Below are 27,856 nucleotides of genomic sequence, written 5' to 3' on the forward strand. Positions count from 1 at the left end.
CACGAGCAAAGTTTCTACGGGAGTAAAATCAGAATTTGCAATTTGGGGGATTTTGTCTGGACGTGGATTCATTACATCAGGACCGCGACATGAGCAGCCCCCAGTAAGTACTACCACCCCGAACTGGTCCAGAATGTACTAAATCTGAACACACAGACTGTACTGTAAGGGTCAAAAAGGCCATGTTTCTACGTCATTGAATAACCCCATGTTTGCGTTCTGTTTGCAGAGATTTTCATTGAAATGAATGGAATTCGTTTTTAAGTTTCGCTGTGATGGCGTGAGGCCTTGACACCATCCTTGACACAAATGACCTTGAACTTGGTCGTCTTTTAAAGCTTGAGTGGGAATTTCCGCACACAAATTGTCTGCATAAAAGCTATACAAGGGGTGTGCCTCTTCTCGTCATCCAGTCACGAACAGCCACAGCAGCAGTTCTCAGGTGTGAATGTGTGAAGCTGCATGAACCTGCTGCCGCTGAACAACTCAGACCAAGTTCTGACTGGATGAGTGTGTGTTCAGCCCTTTAGTTCGACTGTGTAGTGAATAAGAAAAGTAAATCAGTATTTTCGGGCTTGTGGATTTCAACGGCCAAGCGTGGGTTTTAACGGGCAAAGTTGTTAAAAGTTGCCTCCCTGATGTCTGTACCTCCACATAAGCACATGCAATGTATTTTTTTTTTTTAACTGTCGGACAATATATATTTATCCTTAAATCCGCTCTGGCACATTCCAGTCGGCCTTTACGGCAAGGGTGGCCGGTCGATCGGTTAGCATTCAGGGGGCACATTCACTTGTCATCTTTTCTTATTAATAATTACTCTCTCTGTGGCCCCCCCAGACTGGCCCCGAATCCCCACGACAGCCAGAGAAGTGATGGAGGGAGGAAGGGAGGGAGGGAGGCAGCAGGGGGATGGAGTAGAGGAGGGGAATGTGGAATGCTTTTCAATCAGACGCGTCTCTTGGTCGAAAGACGCAGAGCGGCGCGCTGGGCGGGGCCTGGATCCGGGCTCCGGACCAGAAGGCTCATATGGCAGATTTGTGCATTTGACGGGCCATCACACGCTCACTGGCGACAGAAAGAACCCGTTGGAGCGCAAGGTCGATGACCAGATAAACAACTCAATGCCTTTTTCTCCCTCCTGGTTACAGCAGCACAAAGGCATAAATTATTGCTGTTGGTCATCGCTGGCTGCAGCTCGCAGTGACAGATGGGACACGCTCTCAAAGAGAGCGGTCTGTGGAGTTATTTCAACCTATACTCTCCGAGACTGGCTGCTGCTATAAATCCCCCCCCCCCCTCCTCTCCCCATCCCGCTCTCGCTTCATAACTCATCCCTGTCTCAGAACGAAAAAGTGGGAAATACTGGGTGATCAAACACATGCTTCCTCCTTTTTAAACCGTGTTGTCAGTTTGAAAGCTCCTCCCTTCCTGTTTGGTGCGAGGTGATTGGAAACACTGTGTTGGCGTTGGAGTCTCTGGCTGTGCTAGGCTGCTGCTTATCTTAGTTGCCCTGGGATCCCCGACACCTTTTTCCTCTTTAAACATCCCTGCGATCCCTCCCGTTCCCGACTTTTACTGTTGCAGATATATTTGGTGGACCCGGGAGGTGGAGATCGAATGGATGTAGCGTCTGTGACGACTTTGGGTTTATACTCGCCGCCGAGATAAAGCCTTATTATCCTCTTTGTGGAACAAAAATTGTCTAAATCATAACCAAGATACCCACTAGAAGAAGTAAACGTAGATATTGAGATATACAAATGTGAGGGTCTTGTGGAAAAACAGTGTGGACTCGTGATTTTATTTGAATTGAAATTTAAAATTTAATCTTTTCATTGAATTTCAATGTGAACTCCTGAATTAATAACAAACTGGAGAATGATAATCTCTCCTTGGCGAGAGAATCAAATAGCCTCAATAGAAGGAAGTTGCATTTTGTGACCCCTACTGTTATGGTGAATGACCAGCCCTGCAGTCAAGGTATTCAGTCTTGCGTTGTTCTGGTCCTGACTCAGGATCCAGCCCTATCGCTCCGGAGCTGAACTTGCGACGTTCGGGTCTGGGACTCGAGACTCGATGAGCATCTTGTTCTTTCTCTGAGCGGTTTGATTACAAACCGATTGGTCTGCGTCTACTCTATATACAGGTCAGAGGTTGGGAGTGGTTCCAGAGCACAGGGAGAATTATTATCAGTAAGTCGTTTGATGTGATGGATTTGTTTTGGGGCCGTCATTAGCAACACAGTGTTCTGAGGCGTTAAGGTGCCACTTTTTTTCTTGGAAAAACCAACTGTGCAACACTACACTTTGTACTTCTGAGCAAATAGACAGAATCCGGATGGATCCCTCAGTTTTTTGGTCCCGATTTAACGGCTGAGACGTGTCCTCAGTTGGGAGGTGTGAGGAGCTTTAGTTCGACTCATCTGTAAATGCCGTTGAGGCTTGAGGTCTGATCAGTGATGCGCCACGATTGGCCGCAATCTTATTTAGTCATTTATGTCTGAATGTTGATAATCAGGTTTCCACCACAATCTGTCTCTGTGGCAAACTTGTGGTTTAAAGTGTTAAAACCAGAACCGCATGGCGTATAACCAAGCTGTAAATTTAGTATGAAAATCAGATAAAATGCATTTTTACAATACTTCATCAAAAGCCACAAATCTTTTTCGACAATCAAAATAGATTGTTGAAAAAGATTTGTGGCTTTTCCGTGTTAAGGTAATAAATGAATGACTTGACTTAATAATGAATATTGGATCTAGTGCACGGACCACGGAAGAGAACTATTAGAACAATTTATTTTGTCTGCCAGATCTTTGTTTGAAAGACATTTTCTTTTCCACTCGGATTTGGAACAAACCAACAAACCCTCGACTCCCCCGCCAACAGTAAAGAGGAAAACTCCAGCGCTATCTCCTCACTCTCCATTGAGGGTATGGATTGTAAACGGTGGTCATTTCCCCCCCGTGGCTCTCTGTCGGCGGACGTCACGTTTTAAGGTCTGAGTCGACAATTGTCCCTCTGTGTGGAGGCCCTGAGTCAGGGATGCTGCTGCAGGGAATCTGGACGGGGCCCGCAGGAGTGATTTGGCACCGCGCTCCTGCCTCCGCCATGATACGCGGGCAGTGATTTGCTGTTCGCTGAGGGGCAGCCAAGTGTCCCGACGCGGGCTTATTGGGTGAGACGGCGCGGCGGCGCGGCGGACAGCTGGCCGGGAAGCAAACTGCCAGATAGGGCCAGGAATGACAATGATGGTGGAGCGCTAGATACAAGGCTTTTTTGCTGAGGCTGCACTTTAAGATCCTCCAGAGGGACAGAAGTAGGGAACTCTTCTCTCTTATAGATTTGCCTGAAGAGTCGGTGGTTTTTAATAGGCCTGCCACCTGAAGTCTTAGAGTGGAATCATCAATCGAAAAGCTGTCAGTCAACTGAGATTCTTCAAGTCGAGCGGTTGCTTTTTTTTTTCTTTCTCAGTCAGTGTGCATTACAATAGCTTACAAAACATTTCAATGAGAAATTATACATATTGAATGATTAATATTGGTAGATACCGTACTGTACTGTGAAATTTCATACCATTTCATCCCTAATCTTATTGCAAGTCAGAAATGGGCCCAAATCAACGGATGTGGTGTGGGGAGGGTGTGGTTTGAGCAGCCACATCTGACCTGGATCTAGGTCATTAGGGACCCAGGGTCAGAGTGGCTGCATACCTGTTACTCATTGGTTGTTCTAAGGAGCAGCAGGTAAAACCCCCATCCCCACACTCACTCAAGAGAGGAGCCCTGTCATGACACGTGTACTATCTGCTCCTGGGCTAATTCCACCTGGCCAACTCTCTACGATAATCATGTGTCTACAACCCCCCGTCTTCTGTGTCTCTGTGCTGGAGGGCCCTGAAAACGCCACTTGGGCTGCGTGTGGCAGGTGAAACTGCCACAGTAGAAAATGTATTTTCTTAATTTCTCCAATACCGTTAACAGTACCAGTAATTGAGCCCTAGGGCCCTTTTAATATGTCCCCCCCCCCCCCCCGCACACACACACACACACACACACACACACACAATTGGGGATCTTTTTGCCCTAGTTAGCAGGAGCAGTTTGAGAATATATGATGAAGGTTATAGTGGGAGATATACTATGCAGTATAGTAATATTCTGTATATAGAGTGAGGAATTGAGTAAAAATGAGGCCGGGGCATCTGACAGCTCATGGGATAGAGTTATACATGAATCTAGGTTGGGAACACAAAGCCTTTTCTGAAGAAGACAAAGGAAAGGAAATCACAGAAAACAAAACTGCAAATAAATATTGTAATGAAATAAGCCAACAGTGGTGTCTGAAATTTGCTTTAAGTTTATTTATTTAGCCTGGAATGAATGTTAAACTTGAATGAAGGTCTAAAGCAGATCTCTGAGCGGGCTCTTTATTTTTATATATCAATCGATCTCTGTGTGGTGATTTAATAGTGATGTGCTGTAGAAACACTGGGAGCGCAGCCAAACATGGCGGCTTCTCTGGGGGAATCCTTGGCAATTCACTCTCCATGGGAAAAAACATCAAAAACACAATTCACTTTCAACACTTTAAAAACCAACCTTTACCAAAGGGAGTATTCTCAATATCCTGTTTATATTCAAGTATTTTCAAATTTAATATTTTTTCATGTTGTCTGTAATTTGGAATTTGGAAAAGTCCAAACTTCGTCAACAATCTGTTAAATGGGCTTGTCTGAGACAACAATGTCATAATTTTATTGTACCGTTGTATTGTTGAACTTTGTTTTAACTACTGCTTAGTTAGCAACAACTTTTTTCATTTTTATTTGTAGGTTGAATTGAACTACATATTAAAAATTAACAAAATCCCGAGCTGTTCCCCTCTTTGGCTTCACTGGAGGATTTTATCACAGCAGTTTTGAATTATTTCCTCTGAATATATCCATATACTGCCAGTGTGTATGTATGTATGTATGTATGTATAGGTGTATATATACAAGTACTCCTCACTTAAAGGAGCTACCACCAAGTTACGTTCCTAAAACCAGGTCGTTAAGTGAATTGGTCGATAAGCGAGGACCCGTCTTATTTCACAGTAAGGTGCCGCGGCGATTGCGAATGCTAGTGTAGTGAATACTGACCGACTGTGGGAACAAGACTAAGACTGAGAACAGTGACAATATAAACTGGACGGAGAGCTGGTCGTGAGTCAGAACGGTCGTTAAACAGCTAGGTCATTAAGTGAAGAGTACCTGTACTGTATATGTACACAAAATTCAAACCAAATGAATAATATGTGGGATATATGAGGCAGCAGGTGAAGAGTGAGTTGTTGAAGTTGATGTGTTGAAGCAGCGTAAGGATCTGAGCCACTTTGACAAGGAGCACATTGTGATGCTGGACGACTGGGTCAGAGCATCTCCACAAGCACAGGTCTTGTGGGCCGTTCTCACTGTGCAGTGGTTTCTACCAAAAGTGCTCCAGGGAAGGACGACCGCTGAACCGGCGACAAGGTCATGGACGCCCAAAGCTCACTGATGCACGTGGGGAGCAGAGGATACAATGGGCATATGAGCGTTATAACTGGACCATGAAACAATGGAAGAAGGTGGCCTGATGTGATGAATCACATTTTTTTTACATCATACGATACGATACAACTTTATTGGTCAGTAGGGCACTGAAATTCATTTTGCGTCCCTGGGAAAGGCCCCTCAAAACATTTAGGACGTGCAGGTAAACAGTCACTGGAGTGACAGGAAAGGACATAAGTACAAATGGCACCTGGCAAGACAGCACAACGATACGCAAGCAACACAGATGACAGATTAGACCAGCACAGGTGTTGACAGTATAAACACAAGTACAGACACATGACATGGCACAGCACACAGATACAAATACAGATAAAAAAAAATCATGTGATGTCATCAAATCATGTGGATTGCCGGGTCCGTGTGCATCGTTTACCTGAGGAAGAGATGGAACCAGGATGCATTATGGGACGAAGGCAAGTGGGCGGAGGCAGTGTGATGCTCTGGACAATGTTCTGCCGGGAGACCTTGGGTCCTGGCATTCATGTGGATGTTACTTTGACACGTACCACCTAAATTAGTGCAGACCAAGCACAACCCTTCATGTCAACGGTATTCCCTGATGGCAGTGGCCTCTTTCAGCAAGATGATGTGCCCTGCCACACTGCAAAAATTGTTCAGGAATGGTTTGAGGAACATGACAAAGAGTTCAAGGTTTTGACTTGGCTTCCAAATTCCCCAGATCTTAATCCAATGGAGCATCTGTGGGATGTGCCGGAACAACAAGCCCGATCCATGGGGGCCCCACCTCTAACTTCCAGGTCTTAAAGGATCTGCTGCTAACGTCTTGGTGCCAGATACCACAGGACACCTTCAGAGTCTTGTGGAGTCCATTCCTCCACAGGTCAGAGCTGTTTTGGCGGCACGAGGGGGAGCTACACAATATAAGGCAGGTGGTTTTAATGTTGTGGCTGATCGGTGTATATGGTGAGCCCGGGCTGAACCCTCAGTGTGTGGCTACTAGATTTTTCCCCGGCCACGTGCAACCTTTGTTAACCTTTCTGCTTCCCTACGGCGTTCGCTGATCTGCCTCTGAAAAGATTCAGATTCACAGCGTTTTGCATGCTGTCGGCTCTCCTTTCCTTTATCTCAGAATAGAGGAGTATCCACCCCCCCTTTCCCAGGACTGTAAACAGCACGGCTCCCGGCTCGGTCCGCGGCTGTTAGGAAGACTTGGTTCTGATGCTCTCCACAGTTTGTGTTCGTCCTGACTGATGGGTGTCCTTGCAGCATCTGCTCAGAGGTGCAGATGCTGCTGATGATGCAGGCTCTGAGGGCTCACTCACTCATGTGTGCTGAAGCGTTTTTGAAAGTCGAGCTGTGTGCAGTGATCTGACCAGTAGCAGCCCGTGAAGATGAGGAGTTTAGATTTCAATGTGTTTATGCAAACCGTCGGTTCACTGTAACCGCAGGAACGCAACCTTTCATCCAACATGGATATGCTAAGTAGTGGTTAGTCACGCAGTGAATCGAGGGAGAACGATGTGTGTTTTCCCTCTGTGAGGCCTGACTATATTAACATTTCACAAGGTGTGTGTGTGTGTGTGTGTGTGTGTGTGTGTGTGTGTGTGTGTGTGTGTGTGTGTGTGTGTGTGTGTGTGTGCGTGTGTGTGCGCTAACCGGTCTTCCACCGCCTCCTACGCCGTTTGACCTTCACTGGGATCTGGGACGGAGGCCGTCGGCTCCAGCGGCCGGTGTCTTATGTTCCTCTCTGTTCTGTAATCAATGCCTTCCTCTGCTGCAGTGCTGGTCCAACCCTCTGCACTGGGACCAGCAGGTGAAACTCGGCTCTGACCGGCTGTTTCCCTGCTCTCCCTGCACGTCAGGATTTTGGAATCCAAGTGGAAGTTTAAGTGATTTTGTTTTACACCTTTTGCCACATAGACGTCTATGTAGATGCGTGGACAGTATCCTGAAAATGTATTCATTCCTTTCGAATGAAAAAGTAATTCAAGAAACTGTCTGAACAGTTTCTTGAATTGACGAAATGATTTCAGACATCTAGCAGAGTTTGTCCTGAGCAAACAAAATTACTTCATTAGGGGTAAGACAGTTTATTTATTTGGCAAAAGTGGAAAAAGTATGAAAAGACCCAAGAGTCAAGAAAGTTTAGTTTTATTTTCACAGTTTGACAGTTGCATACATGATAATACTTCTGTTTTTATCGGTCTGTCCTAGTTGTGTCTTGTTTGTGTCCTCCAACTCGTGCTGGAATCACATTTCGCTCCATAGTGGGGACTCTTAACACTGTCCCCTGTGTTCCGCAGGGCTGCCCCCCGGGCCGGGGCCTCCGAAATGGAGGTGATCTCCCAGCAGGTGGAGGAGGACAGCCAGGGCGTGGCCCCCGTCCCACTAGTCAACATGGCGTACAGGGATCTGCCACTGGCCGCCCTGGACGTCTCTCTGGCCGGGTCACAGCTCATCTCCAACCTGGACGAGGACGACAACAGGGAAGGGTGCGTCGTGTTTGAAGCACACACACACACACACACACACACACACACACACACACACACATGCACAAACCAGCCCGGTCTCATGAGGTTGTTTTCAAAATGTGTCGCTTATGTAAATTGCAAAAAGAAATGTAATTGGAGCAGATGGAACGTTGTCATGACAGAGGCTCTCCCTGTGTGTGTGTGTGAAGGTGGGCGTACAGCCACCCTTATCCCTGTCCCAATAACCTAGACCCAAGACAGGTGTGGCTGCTTAAACCACACCACCCCCACACCACAAGTACTAGTAACGTCGGAGCTTATCGATACTACAGTCTTAACAAATTAGCCCCAGGGCCCGTTTATTCCTGGGTCTCGGTTCCCAACCCTAGGCACAAGTGATTGCTCGTAACTTTTTCACCCCTTTGTTCTACAGTACATCTTCTGTGGGATGGAACCAGACGGGCTAGACTTCACTCCCCACGTGCATCAATGAGCCTTGGGCCCATGACCCTGTTACCGGTTCACCGGTCGTCCTTCCTTGGAGCACTTTTGGTAGAAACCACTACACAGCGGAACAGCCACAAGACCTGTGCTTGTGGAGATGCTCTGACCCAGTCGTCCAGCATCACAATGTGCTCCTTGTCAAAGTGGCTCAGATCCTTACGCTGCTTCAACACATCAACTTCAACAACTGACTCTTCACCTGCTGCCTCATATAATAATAATAATATATAACACTATATATATATAATAATAATATATAACAGTGTATATATAATAATAATAATATATTACAGTATATATATATATATATCTATAGTATATATAGATATATATATAGCAGTATATATGTAATAATAATATATACCACCCCTTGACAGGTGCCATTGGAACCAGATGGTCAGTGTTATTCTCTTCACTTGTCAGGGGTTTTAATCTTGTGGCTGATTGGTATGCAACATTGGGTCCGATACTGTGCATGTCTACTCAAATTTGTAAAAACATTCCGGTGCCTAAATCCCAAATCCACCTATCTTGAGTTGTAACTGGAAGTCTGTATTGGTATCAGTACAGTAAGTCAGTACAGTTATATAAAAATTATAGATGTTTTCTATCCATTCTGTTAAATAACAATATTAAGGATTATCTGTTAATGATAATGATGCATAATTTAGACAGAATTGTAATTTCTGAAATCGATGATCGTCCCTGTCCGAGGAGCGCTGCACTCTCTCTCACTAAGCCCTAGTTATTGCACACAATAATTGCACCTGACATATTCAATTACCTTTCATTTATCATTAGAGCTGAGAGTCCAAACATAATATATTAGTATAATTTATTAGTGTCTCCCATTTTAAACCGACAACACCATCACTTTACCTGACGTCACGTGTTTATTTTAGCACCGTGATGTAGCACATTCCTTTAGGCTTCTACTTCTGCTAATTTTGACTTTTGGCAAAAGCGCTGTGTCCTGGTGCCATATTTCCCTGGAAAATGTCAGCGCCTTGTGGTGGTGGTGGTGGTGGTGGTCCGCTCAGGAAGCGTGACTCACGGCCTTTGGCTCTTTGCAGTGCTGGAGTCCACTCAGAGAGCGGAGACAAACAGCAGAAGCTTCATCGGAGCGTCCAAGCCCGGTGTTGGCCGGCCACGCCCACCTGGACCTTCACTGGTTTGGCCCTTTTTGCTCCCTTTGATACTGTGGGAACAGATGGGTCCTGATTCACCAAAACACCAAAACCTAAAGCCACAAATGCTCAAGCAGCAGACCGGCACCACAGTGGAGTGGAAGAACTGAGCTGGTGACGGTGCACCGGGGGGGGGTTGCACAGTTTCTTTCTGATCCTGAAGTCGAATGCCGACCGCTCCCCCTCTCTGGAGGCCGTCGTGGGGCGGGTGTCTGTGGGGTCAGAGGGTCGGAGCTTATTCAGTGCGGTTTCTGACTCTCCGTATAAACAAATGAGACTTCAGCTGTTGTCGGATTCAGTGTGAAGGCGACTTCATGGAAGGTCTCTGTTGTGTCTCTGAGGCTGAAGTGAGTAGTAGTGACGTTTGATGAAGTTTTTCCAGACAGGGATTCCCCATTTCCACACCTCAGGCATTCCGGTACACAGCTCACTCCTCCTACCCTGGAGGTTTGGTCTGCCATTGTGACTCATGTGTGCAGTGTCGGAGGAATGAATGAGAAGTAGTTGAGTGACGTGCTCACTGTTGGGTCCTTTCAGATCACTGCAAACCCAGGTGTGGTTTTTTTGCTTAGATTTCTTTGTGTGTTTCCGCAAGCCTGTCATGATCACATTCCTCCGTTTCTCTTTCAACCAACTCCATTCCTACCTACAGATGACATCATAGTTTCAGGCATTAGGTTCATGATGGTACAATGATATTTAGGGGTGGGTGATATGCACAAGATATCATCTCGCAATACCAGTTTTTCTCTTCTGGTAACGACACAGACACTGAAATCTTGAGTATGTGCCAATAATAATCTGATATTTTAACTCTTTGATTGTCTTAACTCTTTTTCTTCTTAGCAGCTGTAGGCTGAATGCATTTGCCGTGTTCCTTTAGGTGATAGTGCTGCGAGCGCTTTCTCCAGTTGAACTAAACTTTCCGATGCTGGTGCCGCCCCTCAGTACCAAAATAATCCCATATAGGATTGCAGAGGAGGGTGACAGAGGCGCATCGGGGCACCCACCATCCGCTCCGCCTCCCCCGGCGAATATATCGACCATCGCCGGTTGTTGGGCTCACAGTTGCCGGTATGAAAATGTTGACATATCGCCCAACCCTAACTCGCGGTACCATGTGTTGAATTCTGGAGAACTAACGCACTCACCCGATGGTCCAAACTGTCAATGTACAATCAGCCAATGCTACAATCAATGTAGTCAACACTAAATCTAAGATATAAATAACAATTCTGTGTCGATTTTTAGATACAATCTAAATGATAAATTGCTGTCTTACGATCTACAATCTCACTTTTGGTCCGTGAGGCTGTGAAACACCAGAGACTCGGGCTCTCATTGCAGCTTCACGTGGCTCTTCATCACCAGACGTGGGCGACCACGTGGGCGTCGATGTTCCATGTACGACCAGGGCACGGGCAGCGGTGAGTTGGATGGAAGTATTAATAGACTGTGGATGCACCACCTTCTCCAGAACACACCGGAGCCCGGGCTCAGTGTGATGTTGGATCCACGCTGGGTCACTCAGTTAGACCCCCCCACTCTGTCCCTGAGCCACGATGAACAGGTGTTGTTTTCGATAAATACCAAGAAGATGTCGAATAATGAAAGCACAGAAACAAAAAGCTATGAAAAATACCAAAAGTCATAGTGAAATTTTAATCAGGCTGATTATACACTCAAGGGCAGTCAAATTCTGAGCCTCGAACTTGTACGTGCTGGGACTATGGCTGGGTAGTGACACGATTGTCACATCTCACGACTCGATGTGTTTTTGACACAAAGGGTCACGATTCAATATCAATTCAGTCGAATATTGATGAGAGGCCTCATGATAGATATGATTCTATATTGATATCTTGACATTTTATGCATAATGAGTATTAATACAAACTTTCCAGTGCACCACATATATATGTCAGTATCTCCACATATACCAAATATTTCAATTCATGTGTGACTATGGTGGTATTTAATTTTAGTACAAATGAAATGGTTGCATAATTTCCAAACAAAGTACAGTTTGGTCTGAGATCTTGCTCTAGTCAGAGAAGCAGCGGTGAGCTCTGTGTTTTTAGATTATCCTGCATTCTGACCTCTTGGTATCGGATGCCCCCCCCCCTGGCCCTGTGTAGCCCGGGCCCCCACCCCTGGCCCCTGGCTTCTAGGCCCCTGGCCCCTGGCTTCTGGGTTCCTGGTGCTCTACAGCCTAAGCCATCATCCCCAGATCAGCCTCCATCACAGCATATGCTGCCGCTCTCCAGGGGCCAGAGAGAGGAGAGAGAGGTGTGAAGCACTGCAGCAATGACAGATGGTTCATGTGGGTCAACCTGCCACTGTGACTGGGGGAGGGAGGGAGGGAAGAGAGATGAGGGTGAGCGGGAGAGAAGAAGGGACGGAGAGGGGGGTAATGGGGGGATGAGAGGAGAGAGAGATAGAGGGAGACCAATGGACGAAGGGTGATGGTGAGGGAGAGGGAGGGAGGGTGGGAAGGAGGGATGAGAGGAGAGAGTTGGAGGGGGAGAAGAGAGAGAGGGGGAAGAGAGTATTTTAGTTTATCTTCACTTATCATGCTTTTTATATTCTTCACTGAGAGAGAGAGACAGAGACTCACCGTGTACATTCAGAAAGCTTCTGGCTGACTGACTGATGTACTGATGGACGATGCTCTGACTGACTGATGTACTGATGGACGACTGATGGACACAGTAGATACTTCACTCGTCGCAGAGAAATGATGGATCACACGACTCTCCAAAGTGTATCTGGGCTTCGTGCTGTTGCTGTGATGCATCATGTTGCCAATCACAGATTCTCTCCATCAGCCGGGCGCCATGTGCAACACAATAGATGTCGGAGGGTTTGTTAATATTCACAGACATGAGAAGATCGGCGAGGGCGATCAAGTGTCCTGCGAAAAGCCATTCACAGGGAACAGCTTGTCCGCAGCCCGGTGCACGCCGAGTCACAGCCTCAGGGCCTGCGGCGCCTTTCCTCCGGCCCAAGTGGACACAGCGGCGGGGTCCATCGCCTCACGCGAGGGGGGCGGGTCTGGAGGCGTCCAGAGGGTCAAACGCATGTGCTTCACTTAAGAACTGGAGGTGACAAAGGGCTCAACGTTCCAGAGACAAAGCCCAGTGATTCAACACGAACCCCTCGGCTGGTGTCGATGCGCAGGCCCTCCCTGTTCCCCCCGGAGGTTTAGGGCCGGGAGACGTGGGAGCTCTAAAATGCAGAAGTGACGACCTCTAATTAAATCGAGTGCAGCGTCATGATTTTCTCGTCCAGTTTCTCCGGCTCTGGACTTGTTCTCTTCACCGTTTGGCCTGCAGACGGACATGGGACTGAGCGGCGGTTGCGGAAGCAAAGTTGTTTTGTTGGCATTTGTCTCGATTTTAAAGCAACCTCCGCGCTCCGCCTGCCTCGCCGGGTAGGAGGCGGTGGTCGAAGAGCCGAAGTGAATATATTTTGCGTGGTGTGAAAATGTCACTGGAAGTGCGGGCGGGGGCTGGGGAGCTTTTTTATCAGGACTTTTTTGATGTTGCGCTTTCGCAGAGTGAATACATATTTTATACATTGAAATTGAAAGTGTAAATGGAGGACGAGAGAGAGATTTGGGAGGGAATTGAGATGTGAGTCAAGTTGGCATTACATTGTTGTTAATAGACTTCAAATAATCTGTACTAACGAACAAAAACCTCTACTCTACTCTACGTTGGAACTAATGAGGGACTCTGTCAATGCATTAATATTTTCATCAATATGTTGGCGAAAATATATGATGATGATGATTTGATTGTGCAATTTGTGGATATAAACATGTGATACGATTGAACCTTTTTATCCATTATTTAACATAAGTGTCTTATAAGTGTCAGGATGTGAAGCTGCTCATTCTACATGGTAATCAGCTCCGTCTCAGGGCAGCTATTGATCAGTGTTGCACACACCCACACACACACACACACACACACACACACACACACACACACACACACACACACACACACACACACACACACACACACACACACACACACACACACACACACACACACACACAGAGCTGTCAGACGCTCTTGGATCCCTACAGACTCTTGACGTCTTTATAAACCTGCTCACTGAGCACCCCACTGCACCGCACATTTCCTGGTCCCCTCGTGCCCTAACTGTGTGTGTGTGTGTGTGTGTGTGTGTGTGTGTGTGTGTGTGTGTGTGTGTGTGTGTGTGTGTGTGTGTGTGTGTGTGTGTGTGTGTGTGTGTGTGTGTGTGTGTGTGTGTGTGTGTGCGTGCGAACACAAGTCCTTGTAAATACTCCAGGTCCTCGGCTTTATTGAAAGAGATTTTCCCCAAAATTAAGTTTCTTGATCGCAAAGTGATGCATCATTGCCATTTCCGCTGCTTCCAGGCAGCTGTTTGCTTTACAGGTTTAGTAAATTAATACCTTTTTCTCCCAGAATCAGCAGAAAGTTGTGAATGAGTTATGATCCCGTACAGGGTGAGTTTTAAATCCTGCTGTGGACGGAAAGTTCCCCAGTCGGCCTGTTAAGTGGTAGCAAAGAGTAAGAGAAGAGTACAAATGCTATTACATCACTGGAATTGTACTGAACTGCAAGTAATACTACTACTACTAAAAATACATAATATAAAAGGTATTCTAACCAAAAACTACAGACAGTATTAGTTTGTTTTGTGTAATTTATTATCAATAAAGCGTTCAATAGAAAAGGGAGCTCTATAAATAAACAAATGATAATAATTTAAAAAATTATTTTATATTTATATATATATATATATATATATATATATTTATATATGTGTGTGTGTGTGTGTGTGTGTGTGTGTGTGTGTGTGTGTGTATATATATATATATACACACACACACACTGATCAGCCACAACATTAAAGCAGTGACAGGTGAAGTGAATAACATTGATCATCTGGTTCCAATGACACCTGTCAAGGGGTGGAATATATTATTATATATATATATATATATATATATATACTGTCATATATTATTATTATTATATATATACTGTCATATATTATTATCATATATATACTGTTATATATATATATATATATATATATATATATATATATATATATATATATATATATATATATATACTGTTATTTATTATTATTATTATTATTATTATTATATATATACTGTTATACAGTGTATTATTATTATATATACACTGTTATATATTATTATTATTATTATTATATATATACTGTTATACAGTGTATTATTATATATACACTGTTATATATTATTATTATATATATATAGTGTTATATATTTTTATTATATAATAGTGTTATTTATTATTATTATTATATGAGGCAGCAGGTGAAGAGTCAGTTGTTAAAGTTGATGTGTTGAAGCAGCGTAAGGATCTGAGCCACTTTGACAAGGAGCACATTGTGATGCTGGACGACTGGGTCAGAGCATCTCCACAAGCACAGGTCTTGTGGCTGTTCCGCTGTGTAGTGGTTACTACCAAAAGTGCTCCAAGGAAGGACGACCGGTGAACCGGTAACAGGGTCATGGGCCCAAGGCTCATTGATGCAAGATTCAAGATTCAAGAGTCAAGGGGTTTGTTTTTCACATACATATACATACTTTCATACATATGTGCAGTGACTGCAGTAACCCAGAACAGTGATTCAGTATGCAGTACAGTATGCTACATACAGTACAGAAGGCAGTGTGAGTGCTTTTTGTTCAGACCCCTACTGAGTTCAGCATTGACAGTCCTTATGTGCAGGTGGGGAGCCAAGTCTAGTCCGTCTGGTTGGATCCCACAGAGGAACTTCTGTCACACTAAGTGTTGAAACAGTGAATGTTGCTATGAAAGAAAGGTGTAGAACACACAGTGCATGGCAGCTTGCTGCGTATGGGAGCTCACAGTGTCCACCCCTGAAAGCACCTACAATGCACACGTGAGCGTCACAACTGGACCATGGAGCCATGGAAGAAGGTGGAGGTCTGATGAATCACCTTTTCTTCTACATCATGTGGATGGGTGGGGTTAAGGTCCGATCCCACGGAGCATCGGGTGGATGTGCTGGAACAACAAGCCTGATCCACGGGGGCCCCACCTCCACCTTCCAGGGCTTAAAGGATCTGCTGCTAACGTCTTGGTGCCAGATACCGCAGGACACCTTCAGAGTCTGGTGGAGTCCATGCCTCCACCTCACAGCTGTTTTGGCGGCACGGGGGGAGCTGTACAATGTTAGTGTTATTGGTGGTGTGTGGCAGTTTTGCCTGCCACACACCACCCAAGTAGTGTATTCAGGGACCACCGGCATAGAGACACAGACGAAGGAGTAGAAAACACACAAGTTTATTATGGAGAGGTTGATAGAATAAGCCCTGGAGCAGATGGACACGTGTCATGACAGGGATCCTCTCTTGAGTGAGTGTGGTGATGGGGGTTTTACCTGTTGCTTGTTAGACCAACCAACGAACAACAGGTGTACAGCCACTCTGATCCTGGGTCCCCAATCACCTAGATCCAGGTCAGGTGTGGCTGCTCAATCCACACCATCCCCACACCACAGTTGGTTTTAATGTTGTGGCTGATCGGTGTATACTCTCTCTTTCTCTCTCTCTCTCTCTCTCTCTCTCCCCTTCCCTCTCTCCACCTTATTCTGATCTGAGAGTTGAAAATGGAGAATGGAATAAATTCCAGTTTGATTGGAACCCTTTTCCTCCAGATTTTGCTCCCTGCTCTCCTCACATTGGGGGCGAGGGGACATTAGATGACTTCTGGTTTTTTTTTTGGTTTTTTTTTAACAAACAAAGACAAACAAACAAGATTTTTCATCAAAGTGAAAGTGAAAATGGTCTCTCTCTCTCTCTCTCTCTCTCAGATTGTGTCGGAGCTTGAAAGGGAACCTGCCTGCGTATTTCCGGGAGATTTGTCATTATTTATTGAGCGTGACACTACCTCGACCAATCACAGCCTCGTGTTTATAGGTTGGGTGTGGGATGGATTTAAGTCGATCATGACGTTGTGCTGCACAATAGTATATTAAATGAATATTGGCCTCCACAATTAACTGATCGTGGTCGGGGACGATTTTCTTTGTTCAATCCGTCTGCTATCTGCGGTATCTCGGCGTCCGATCCCCAAAAGATAATGCGCTGATGATATCACAGCGCAGACACGGCCATAAGGTTTTGCAGCTGAGTACAATTTGCCCGTGTTTTTTTTTTTGTCTGATCCCAATTACCCATGTGTGGCAAAGTAAATAATCTGTGCATCTGCGTGCCAGCGTGGGCTCCATGGAGCGCACACACACACACACACACACACACACACACACTCTTGGAGTAGTGATCAGTTGTTTATAGATCCAAACATGATGAATAGTTCTCCAAAGAGGGGGGTTGCTGGTGGCTCTCCATAACCAAAACTGTCAAACCGCTCTTGTCATTCTACAGCTCGCACACAGGACAGAGTTATTGCAGCAGTTGTTGATGATTTAAGAATGAATAAAGAGTCATTGCAGGTTGAGAACTTGAAGTCCTCTTGCAGTCGAACTCTGTCCTGGATGCAAATGGCACAAATACTCTTGTGTTGTATGCCAGCATGCTGACAGCACAGGTAAAAAAAAAAAAAAAAAGTAACTGACCTTCTTGTTTGGGATATATTCTTTTTATTTGGTGCCATGTGGCGGCACATTTTTTTTGTAAAATGTAATTAATATATATAGTTTTAAGGAGACTGAATTTGTGTGAAGAAAGTCCTATTTTCATTCAAAGATTTGTACATTTCAGTTTACAGTATTTATAGGCTTATAAAATACATTATTATCCCAAAGGCCTTTTTCTGTTGATTTACAGTACAAAGTGCAATAAAATAATAGTGTTCCACAAAATAAACAAAGGATGCTGATAAATAATCGTGATCACAATATTGAGAAAAATAATCGTGATTATCATTCAAGCCAGAATTGTGCATCCGTGTCCTGGCGCTCGCATCTCGCTGTGGACAAACAGGCGTCAGCTCTAACGCAAAATGCACGGAGCCTATAAGCGACTGGCTGTACATCCCCAGAGGGAGAGAGAGTCTGTAGGGAAGAGCCAGGGCACGAGGAGACGGGGGGGGGGGTGTAACTGGGTTATTAGTGAGTCAGGGATGTTTCCTCCTCCTCAGTGGAAGCAGGAAGCTTCAGGATGGAGCTGGTGCCTCGTGTTTCCAGACGTTTATCTTTGCTCATCACAGTCGTAACAACATTACAGCAAATGAGCTTTTAAACCAGGGTCTCACCAGCGTGACGGCTGCCACGCCCACGGACGGAGGCTCCATCAAGACGTCTCCGCCCTGCGGCGGGTGGAGATGGAAGCTTCCGTTATGAAACCAAATAGACTCAAAGACTCGTTCGTCGTTGAGTAACTGCAGAATGAATCTGTGGAGAAAGACGTGAACGTGAGCACGCTGACGTCGCCGCAGACGCACAACCAGGTTGTCGGGGCGACGCCCGTTCCAGCCCGACGGCCGAGCGGCGTGGAGGTCGGGACGTCCGCGGGTGCTCCGTGTTCGGTGGATTACGCCCCAAATCCCACAATTCCGTTCGGGAAAAACAAAACACCTCCTCCTCCTCCCCCCTGCGGTCACCCTCCCCCCTGCGGTCACCCCGGTCCTCGCCGTGAAACGTCGCTCTCTTTCCCCCAAAACGAATCCGCCTCCGGATCGACTGTTTATTTCCTCCGTCACCTGAGCCGCTCGGTTGTTTCTCTCCTTTGTTGTGACCGTTCATCCACATCCACAGTCTTCACTGGACCACGGCTCACCCACACCGGCTGCATTCCTTCTCGCCGCCAGCATAGCGTCGAGAGGGACACACGCAGAACGCAGGCACGCGAAAGTTTAAAATTTGGATTTATTTTATTTTTTTACTCAGTGGTGTGGGTTACCACTGAAAGTAAACCTGTGTGACGTAGTACACGCTCTGCTCGTCACGCGCTCCCTGAAATGCAGATGGAGCGGGCGTGGTCACTCGGCTTCCAGGGCGAAGTTGAGGATGCACATTGTTTCCAGGAGGCGGCGTCCGCCCGGAGCCCGTCGACTGATCCCTTCCAGGCGGGAGGAGGTCCAAGGCTGAAGTGTGATTTGTGAACCTCGACGCTCCTCGTGTTCAATTCATTTCTTTGACCTCGTCACGTCCTGTATTATTTACACTTCACATTTCAGGTGATATTTCCCAACAACGCTGTCCTCCGGCCACTTCCTTGTTGTGGCTGGAGCTTCACGTTCCGACCGTTCCATTCGCTGCTTGATCAGCGTCACTTCCTGTTCCAGCTGTTTTCTGCTTCAACATCCTCAACACAGCTCAGTTCAATGACGTTTTATGACACGTTGGCAAAGCACAAGTGGTAAAGTCAAATAATACAGAAAATAATTGGACAAATAAGTTCAATCATATGTTGTGATCCCAGTAATTGCTGCAAATTCACCCAATCCCTGCAATATTTGCCGGGTTTGCAATTTTGCTAAATTTCCGCAACTTTTCTGCATGAAACGGTCAAAAAAGCCGCCAGCATCAAGAGCGCGTTGAATTTAACGTTTGTTTACTTTCATGTTTCCAGTTTTTTCTGTGATATTATCAGAGGAACTTATTACATAAGACGTTTTCTTTATGAGTAGTTGGTTAAAATAAATGACTTGTCAATTCCCACAAATTTTCTGCAAAAATAAAACACCGGCAAACTTCGTCGTACGTTGCAGAAAAGTTGCTGCAAAATCTGACATTTTTGGTTTCGACTGAAAATCCTGGAAATATAATAATGAATAAAAATACAACATTCAAAGATCCTTCCTCCCTCCTCCCTCCTCCCTCCCCAGGTCCAACTGGCTGAAGCCGTGCTGCGGCCGCCGTGCCGCCCTGTGGCAGGTGTGTCTTGTGTCCGCAGGGTTCAACTGCTTCCTTGTGGCCTGTGTGATCCTGGTGGTCATGCTGCTGACGCTGGAGCTGCTGATCGATGCCAAGCTGCTGCAGTGTGAGTGTCACTCTTTGAATGGAGCTTTTATTTAGGAATCAGACAAAGCTCAGAGTAACTGAAGGAGGGACCAAACAAACGAGGCCAACGGAACATAAACTCAGCAAAAGATCAAACTTTGATGTATGACATATAGTGTTGGAGGGTCTGAGGAGTCAGAGGCAAACGACGAATAAAGTGATTGAACCACATAAAGAGACACTCCAACTCTTTTCACAAGTTAAAATTAAAAATATATAAAACCAAGATTGTAGTTTGAAAAACTATGAACTAGTTTGTTTTTTTCCATTCCATTTTTTATCATTCATTCATTTTCAATAATATTACTGTAAATGATTAATTCCTAAATGTCTTCAAATTTTGTATGAAAGGTCCTTTACAAATAAAGATTATTATTATTATTATTATTATTATTTTAAATATAAGTACTATAAAAAGCACATTTCCCAAAAAATGAAGTATCCCTTTCATATGTCAGACAATGTACTAAAATAACTGTTGGATACAAAATAAATAGAAAACCTCTTAATCCATTAAACCAAATTAGAAAAACAACCCCTCCCCCTGAGTTTGAACTGAAAAGAAAATAGAAGAAAATATAACGCCAAAAATACATGTTTTATTTATTTATTTTTCAGGAAAAGGGGATGAAGGAGGGTTTAACGTGTCCCTCGTGTCCCTCTCATCCATTTTGTGCGTCTTGTCTCGATTTAAATTAAAAACCCATTAAAACAGCACGGGATCAGGGACGATTCCGCTCCAAACAAATATTAAAAAACGAATTCAATGTCTGGTGCGAAGCCAGAGATACTGCGTTTCATCCCTAATGATACTACACTCAGACATAAATCAACAGGCAAACATTCAGCAGAAATGTGGTTTGAAGAGCTGAAAACATGTTTCATTAAGACGGAAAGTGCAGCTTCCCTGAGGTTTTACTACTTAATGTACAAATACTCTCTACGTGTGACATTAAAAGTACTTGTTGTGTCCAACATCCTGCTATAAAGGAGTCCAGAGTACGACATAAAGAACCTGCTCCGTCGCTCTGGAAACAGTACTTTGACTGTTGCTCTGCCAGGCTGGTTTCCTGTTGTGTCGTGAGGTTTGTACTCAGCTGCATCTCACCTGGAGGGTCGCTGGCAGCAGGATCCGTGTGGAACGCAGTGGGCGCGTCCCCCCTGTCAACGAACGACGGATAGGAAGTTCTAACCTTTTACATCCAATCATTACAAAACCACCAAAGTTGTGATTGTCAGGAAGTGAAAAGGGATATTTGGGTTTGAAAGGCTCCGTCCTCGGTGGAGGATCCTTCAGGACCTCGTGACGTCTGTTTGGTGTCAGAGGCTCACGTGAGGCGTCGGGGACGGCGACGACGACACGCCGGCCCCACGCGCCCCGCGATGGGCCGGGTCCTGGTGGCGGGCCCCGTGGGGGCGATCCCCTTCCTATGGGACGTGTTGACGAGGCGAAGCCATTTAAAACAAGATGGAAGCTGCCGGGAGGTTAGCAGACAGATGCAGCGGGTGATGGAGGAAGATGGAGGAAGATGAATGGAGACGGACCAGGGGGAGGGAGGAGACCGATGGACCGTGACCCTCCGTCTACAGAAAATGGCAAATTCATGGCGATTAGACAAATATTTGCAAAATGTGTATTATCATAGGAAGTGATTATATACTTGTTCTTCTTTGATGATAGTTGAAAAAAAGTTTTTTTTTACTCTAGTGTGTGTGTGTGTGTGTGTGTGTGTGTGTGTTATGAGATGTGTTTTTACTCCTGACCACAACCCTCGTGTTCCTCCTTCAGTTAACAATGCATTCCAGTTTGCCACCATCATCCACTGGATCAGCCTGGTCATCCTGTCTGTGTTCTTCACCGAGGTGAGGCTGCTTCCCTCCCTCCCTCCCTCCCTCCCTCCTTCCCTCTCGGTTCGCAGTCTATTGATTCATTCTACCTTGTGCACCAGGCTGTGTGTACAGGTGAGTTACTGAACACTCCGAGCGGCTGCTTCTGTCTCTGACTTGTGATCTACTGGAATCAAGGCTTAATTACCTAAATGTACAGACATACTGAAAGGTGTCCTCCCAAAATCATCAGATATTTTCTATTGACTGATCCTCCTTTGCCAAGGATTCAATTCATCCACGACACAATGACTTTAAAAATGCATATCAGGCTTTTTCCCCTTTAAAACACATCGTGCCGGCGGTGTTGAGTATTGATTACCGTTCTCTCTGAGTCGGCCACATTTGTCTTTGTTTTCTATGGAGTCGCCCGCTTCACAGCGGCGTTCCTCGCAGTTTGCATTTCAGCGAGCACCAGAAGCGAACCCTTCCCCGGAACACTGCAGCAACCTTGAGCGGGTCCGTGTGGAAGGGGGATCGGAAGGAAGGGGAGAAGGGTTGCCCTCTGCAGCGTCAGCACAAGGTGCAGAATGCGGCGTCCCTTGACTGTTTGGATGAAACTCTACAGCGTGACCGGGCTCTGAACGCCACGTCAGGCTCAATCGGCGTCGGAGAAATGAAACATCCTTGATCTCGACCGCGGCTGCTTTTCACTCACACTTTATTTTATTATTTCGTCGGGGTTGGAAACGACAAATGCATCTGGCAGCGCTGTCATGTAGCTGTCACCGCTCACGCCACCTCTCGCTCCCCTCCTCCTCTCTCCTCGTCCTTGCCGTGTCCTGCTCTGCTCTCAGACGGTGTTCAGGATCGTGGTGTTGGGGATATGGGATTACATAGAGAACAAGGTGGAGGTAAGCTCCCAGAGGCCGGCCTCCTTACGCAGCACTGTCATTCCCTCAATGTCTCAATGTCACACGTCGGTGTAGAACCCTGGAAACCGGAGACGCGGGCTCACCCTGTCTGTGTTTCAGGTGTTTGACGGAGCTGTCATCGTCCTCTCTCTGGCCCCTATGGTGGCCTCCACTGTGGCCAACGGCCCCAGCAGCCCCTGGGACGCCATCGGTCTCATCATCACACTGCGCATCTGGAGAGTCAAGAGGGTCATCGATGGTGAGTTTGGACTGGGGGTCTGGTGAAGGTTTGGGGAGGTCCTGGGGATGGGAGTCGGGGTTTGGTAAAGGTTTTGGAAAGTCTTGGATCCAGTTGGAGATGGATGCTGCCGTTCAGTCTCTGCCGTTTGAGTTTTTTTTCCCCTGTGAAACAGCTGCTGCTTCCTTGGAAACAATGTTATTTATGAGCTTTGGGAATAGATGTAATCTGATTACTTCCTGTATGCAGGACTAGGAAGCTTGCTGCTGAAAAGTAATCTGATTACTCCTTCCTCCCTTGAGGCTGATTAGTATTACTATGTCACTAATCTAACCTGGTCACTTTTGAACGACTTTTCAAACATGATTTTAAACAACAATATTTCCTTTCAAAATGATGAAAAATGGTCATTTTAATGTAACCCTCAGTACTGCAGGGAATTCTGATCAAATGTGCAACCGAGAATCTAATCTAATCTAACCTAGAATCTAATCTAATCTAATCTAACCTAGAATCTAATCTAATCTAATCTAACCTAGAATCTAATCTAATCTAATCTAACCTAGAATCTAATCTAATCTAACCTAGAATCTAATCTAATCTAATCTAACCTAGACACCAGTTTGGTTTGTGGATCCATCAGATTATATAACTTCAGAAAGTGTCTCCCTCTTGTGGTGAATAAATGCACATTCAACCCAATCAAGGTCCATGGGAATGAAAATGAGCTGATTGGGTTTTGATTTCCATATAGATATCCAGGGAAAAGACTTTTCAGATATTTGGAAGTAAAATGTCGCTGTTTTGTTCTCTTTAGAATATAGATTGTATGTCGATACATAAATATTGGGCCCTTGTGGATACGTGGCAGTTGATCTGTTGATCCTGTTTAACTACCATAGAAGAGGAAGAAGATTCTTTATCCGTCACACACCTCAACACACAGCTCCGCTTTGAACCCGTCCTGCCTGCTCCTTCCTGCGGGGGGGCGGCATGCAGCCACGCCCCGGGACCAAGTGTCCATCGCCGGTCAGGCGACGGTGTTCTGCATGTTTCGGGCGGGGGTCCTGACTGATGTTACATGGAGGAGACCCCATGTGAGTACGGGGAGAACATGCAAACTCCACCCAGAAAGGAACCTCATCAGGAAAAACAATGGGTCCCAACAGCGCCGCAGGCAGGAATCAAAGCCAAGACCTTCCTGCTGTGAGGCAGCAGTGCATTGCACTGTGGCACCAAAACATTTACGTGCTGTGTATAATGTGTTGTTATAATAGTAGTTATAATGGTAGAGATGCATAAGAGTTAGACACTGAGGAAGCTCCTGAAATGCAGTTTTTGACCATTGTTTTGTTTTAACATTTTCATTTCATTTCATTTCATTTAGCAGACGCTTTTATCCAAAGCGACTTACAATTGTTCAATCACCGACGGACGCAGCCATCAGGAGCAATGAGGGGTTAAGTGTCTTGCTCAAGGACACTACAGAATGCTAGCAGGAGGAGCCTGGGATCAAACCAGCAACCTTTAGATGACTAGACCACCAGCTCTACCTCCTGAGCTACCATCCCCTAACCCTACCAGAGAGATTGAACATTTTATTCGTCTTAATGGTTTGCCCCATTCAGCTGCATTAAAGTCCAGTTTCAAGTCCAGCTTATTTGTGTAACCCTTAATTACAACACCGTCTCAAAGAGCTTCACATAGAGATGAACGCCCCCCCCCCCCGGTCTGATCCCTCATCCGGACGAAGGGAAGAAGGGAAGAAGGGAAGGGAAACAACAACAATAATATAATACGACGAATCCTAGAATATAGTATTTGTATTAAAGTGCAGTGAGAAGCTGCAGCAGGACGTTTGTAGGTAGTGAAACGTTCAGCAGGTGGTGAAACCAACTGTTCAACGCGATGGAACCCATCCCATAAACACGCGCTGACGAGCGAGACCCCCCTTGTAAAGTCAGGGTGAGGGTGTGAACGCCGACGCCGAGCGGAGGCGCAGACTGACAGCGTTTCCCTCCGTGTCGCAGCCTACGTCCTGCAGGTGAAGGTGGAGATGGAGCTGGAGCTGCAGCAGTACGAGAAGGCCAAGGCCGTGCGGGAGGAGCAGCTGGACCGACTCACCCAGATCTGCCAGGAACAGGCGGTGAGTCCCGGCCTGAGGGGGCAGCAGGCCCAGCTGCGACGCTCAGATATGAACGTTATTAGACAAGAGATAAGAAGATACGTCATGTCCCCGTGGGAAACTGGGAGTGGCCCCATCAAAGGGCCGCTACTTTAAAATTCATTTGACTTAGGTCGATTGAAGAAAGTAGTTCAATAAAGGAGTACGGCTTCAGATCAAATTGTTGCTCAAGTCATTTCTAAAGTTTACTCAAAAAGTACAATTTCTCCAGAACACGACTGACAGCTGACGTCACGCACAACGTTGTGACAACAGCGAGCATCAAAACATTGATTATATATTGATGATATATTGATTATATATCTCGGGACGTGTCTCCGGCGTCACTGAGCAGAGCTTTAACTCAGCGTTTCTGGGATGGAAAAATAAAAGATAAATAATAAAGAAAAGAAAGGAGCGGACTCGAGGTGAACGTCCTGACGCTGCTCCGTCTCCTCCTGCCGCAGTTCGAGATCCGGCAGCTGCGGGCTCACCTGGCGCAGCAGGACCTGGACCTGACGGCGGAGCGAGAGGCGGCGCTGCGGATCCACCGCGGGTGGGGCAAGCGGAGCAGCGGCTTCCAGGAGGCGGACGGCCTGGCCCCCGAGCGCCGCCGGAGCCCCAGGGAGCCCCGGGGGGCCGCAGGTACCCGGCCGCACGCTGCCCGCCGCGTTCGGATGCTGCGACACGGCCGCGGGGGCCGCGGGAAGGACCTTCTGTCGATTCATGATCTTTTAAAAAATAAGATCATGAATCCACCGTGAAGCACGTGGGTCGCGCAGAGCAGCTGAGCTGGTCTCCTTCGTTTCCCTCGGTTTCCGTAAACGGTGACGCGCCTGGCCGCGACCTGTCTCACCGCCCGTGCGGCGGCTCGACAGCGCGGAGACGCTTATTCAACGTCGCTCGCCGCGAACTGCACCCGCCGCCGCCTCCGTCGACGCGCTTCAGTCACAGCCAACGCCGCCGGTTCCTCCGCAGCCGCGGCGGAGGACGAGGAGACGCTGTTCAAAGCTTCGTCCTGGATCTGAATCCAACCTTCCTCCGTCGGGGCCGCCGCCGCCGCTTTACCCAAAGCCCCAAACCACAGCGCGACTCCGGGGCCGACGCCTGCTCCTCCCACGCTCGCGTCTCGGGACGTTCACGAAATGAGTATTTGACGCGGGGACGCGTCTACCGCTCCCGCGGGGACCCTGCGCAGCACCCGGCGACACGTCCGAGCTGCCGGGTCCACGCTCCGCCTCGAGGATCGTTCAGCGAGCGGCTGGAGCTCCGCGGCGCCCGCGGCGGCACCGGTCGCCGGCGTCGCTCCTAATGCGTCTCCCTCTGTCTTCCAGACCACCTCGTTCAGGACGACATGAACAACTACATCAGCCGGTACTACAGCGAGCCCAGCAGCGGTGAGTCCTCCCGGCCACACCCCCGGGGAGCACCGGGGGGACGTTGAAAGATCCGTTCACTTCAGTATCTTTAGTTTTGACTGGTTTTCCATCTCCACGGGCTCCTTAATGGATATTTACATTGTATTTCTTCACATCGGAGGCAGTTATTATATTTATTATAATTCTGATGGATAATTCTAACTCCGACAAGGACTTAAAGATACTTGTGACTTCATAGATGAATCTCGTACTCAACTGTTTAACACACTAAACTTTAATAAAGTAAAGATAGTGTGTTCTGGGTAAAGAAAATAATTTAACTTCCTCCGGCGAAAGAGATTCAAAGCAATCAAAGAAATGGAAAATATATTCTGTAAACACTGTGTTTGACTCCCTTTGAGTCCTGCTCCCGGGTTTAAATCGGCTTCATTTTCCCTTGCAGACATGGGGCTCCCGGACCCCGCCCGTGTCATCACCACGGCGGCCATCGACGTCCACCTGCCCAACAACCCCAGCCAGCTGCCCTCCTCCCTGGTGAGCGCCGAGGTGGATCCGTGCGCTCGCCTGCAGCGCACGTGCAGCTCGGTGAGCGAGGCGTCCACCGGCGCCGCCGCGTCGCGCTCCAGCTCCAGCGGACGCCACTACAGCGCCAGCAGCCACACGCTGGGCTCCAGTACCGACTGCAGCTCCACGGTGCGCGAGGCCTCCACCTCCACGGACTACAGCGGCCAGCGCTGCTACCCTCCGCCCTACAGCAGCCCGCTGGCGCTGGGCTCGCAGCCCAAAGGCCGGGCCAGCGCCGTGGTGCAGGAGCTGCTGTCCTCGCTGTCTGAGGACTCCTGCCTCACGCAGAAGGGCCTGGACCCCGTCAACCTCAAGCTGCCCAGCCCGGCCGGCTCCGCCCAGACCAGCCCCGAGCTGGAGCACAGGCTCAACATCTACAACAAGAGGAACCAGGAGAGCCGGGCGGCGCTGCACGCCAAGCCCCTCATCCACCTGCAGGGCAGCGAGGCCCTCCTGGAGGAGAAGTACAGGATGATGGAGCCGGCCGACGCCCCCATCGCTCGCCTGTCGGAGGCCTAACGCAGGAAGTAGAAAGGACTGGAACGCCGAGCCAGGCTCTTGTTGTCTGGGCGCAGGTCGTGTCCCTCCCTGGTCGCACCCAAAACGTACAAGACGTCCTCCTGTCGCCTCATGAGCGTCAAAACCTTCTGACCGTGTGAGAGCAGCGTTTGGGTTTCAGCCCAAATCTGTGCGATTAGAGCGGATGTGGGGGGTGTTCATGTTGAGGTTTTAGTGAAAGGAAGACGGACTCATGAGCCAGACCATGATTCAGGAAGCTCTTAAAACACCTTTCTTATCTTTCTATAACACCAACGTTAACGTTTGCATTCAGCAACGTTGTCCAGGTGCCGCGGCTCGGCCCCGAATCCTTCAGGTCCATGTTTCAGTTTCTGATCTATTTTCCTGTTTAAAAGCTGTAAATACTGTAAGATCAGGTGTTCAGTGTCCCGACGAGTCCAAAACCTTTACCGTCCCAGCTTGTTGACGCTCACCAGGGGT

At 47.1% G+C, this 27,856-nt stretch overlaps 1 protein-coding gene across 1 annotated transcript; it reads left to right on the forward strand.

Annotated features, from left to right (window-relative positions):
* Nucleotides 1-89: 89 nt before the first annotated feature.
* Nucleotides 90-27,725, forward strand: tmem266 (transmembrane protein 266; the record flags this gene model as incomplete). Its single annotated transcript, XM_080002967.1, has 10 exons — nt 90-103; nt 7,866-8,054; nt 19,597-19,751; nt 21,561-21,634; nt 22,456-22,512; nt 22,633-22,771; nt 24,781-24,896; nt 25,382-25,559; nt 26,249-26,311; nt 26,736-27,725. 10 exons carry the CDS (start codon nt 90-92, stop codon nt 27,374-27,376), a joined length of 1,626 nt encoding a protein of 541 aa, XP_079859093.1. The 3' UTR covers nt 27,377-27,725.
* Nucleotides 27,726-27,856: the final 131 nt, after the last annotated feature.

Source organism: Zeus faber (genome assembly GCF_960531495.2).
Source record: "Zeus faber genome assembly, chromosome: 6".
In the NCBI taxonomy this organism is placed as follows: Eukaryota; Metazoa; Chordata; class Actinopteri; order Zeiformes; family Zeidae; genus Zeus; species Zeus faber.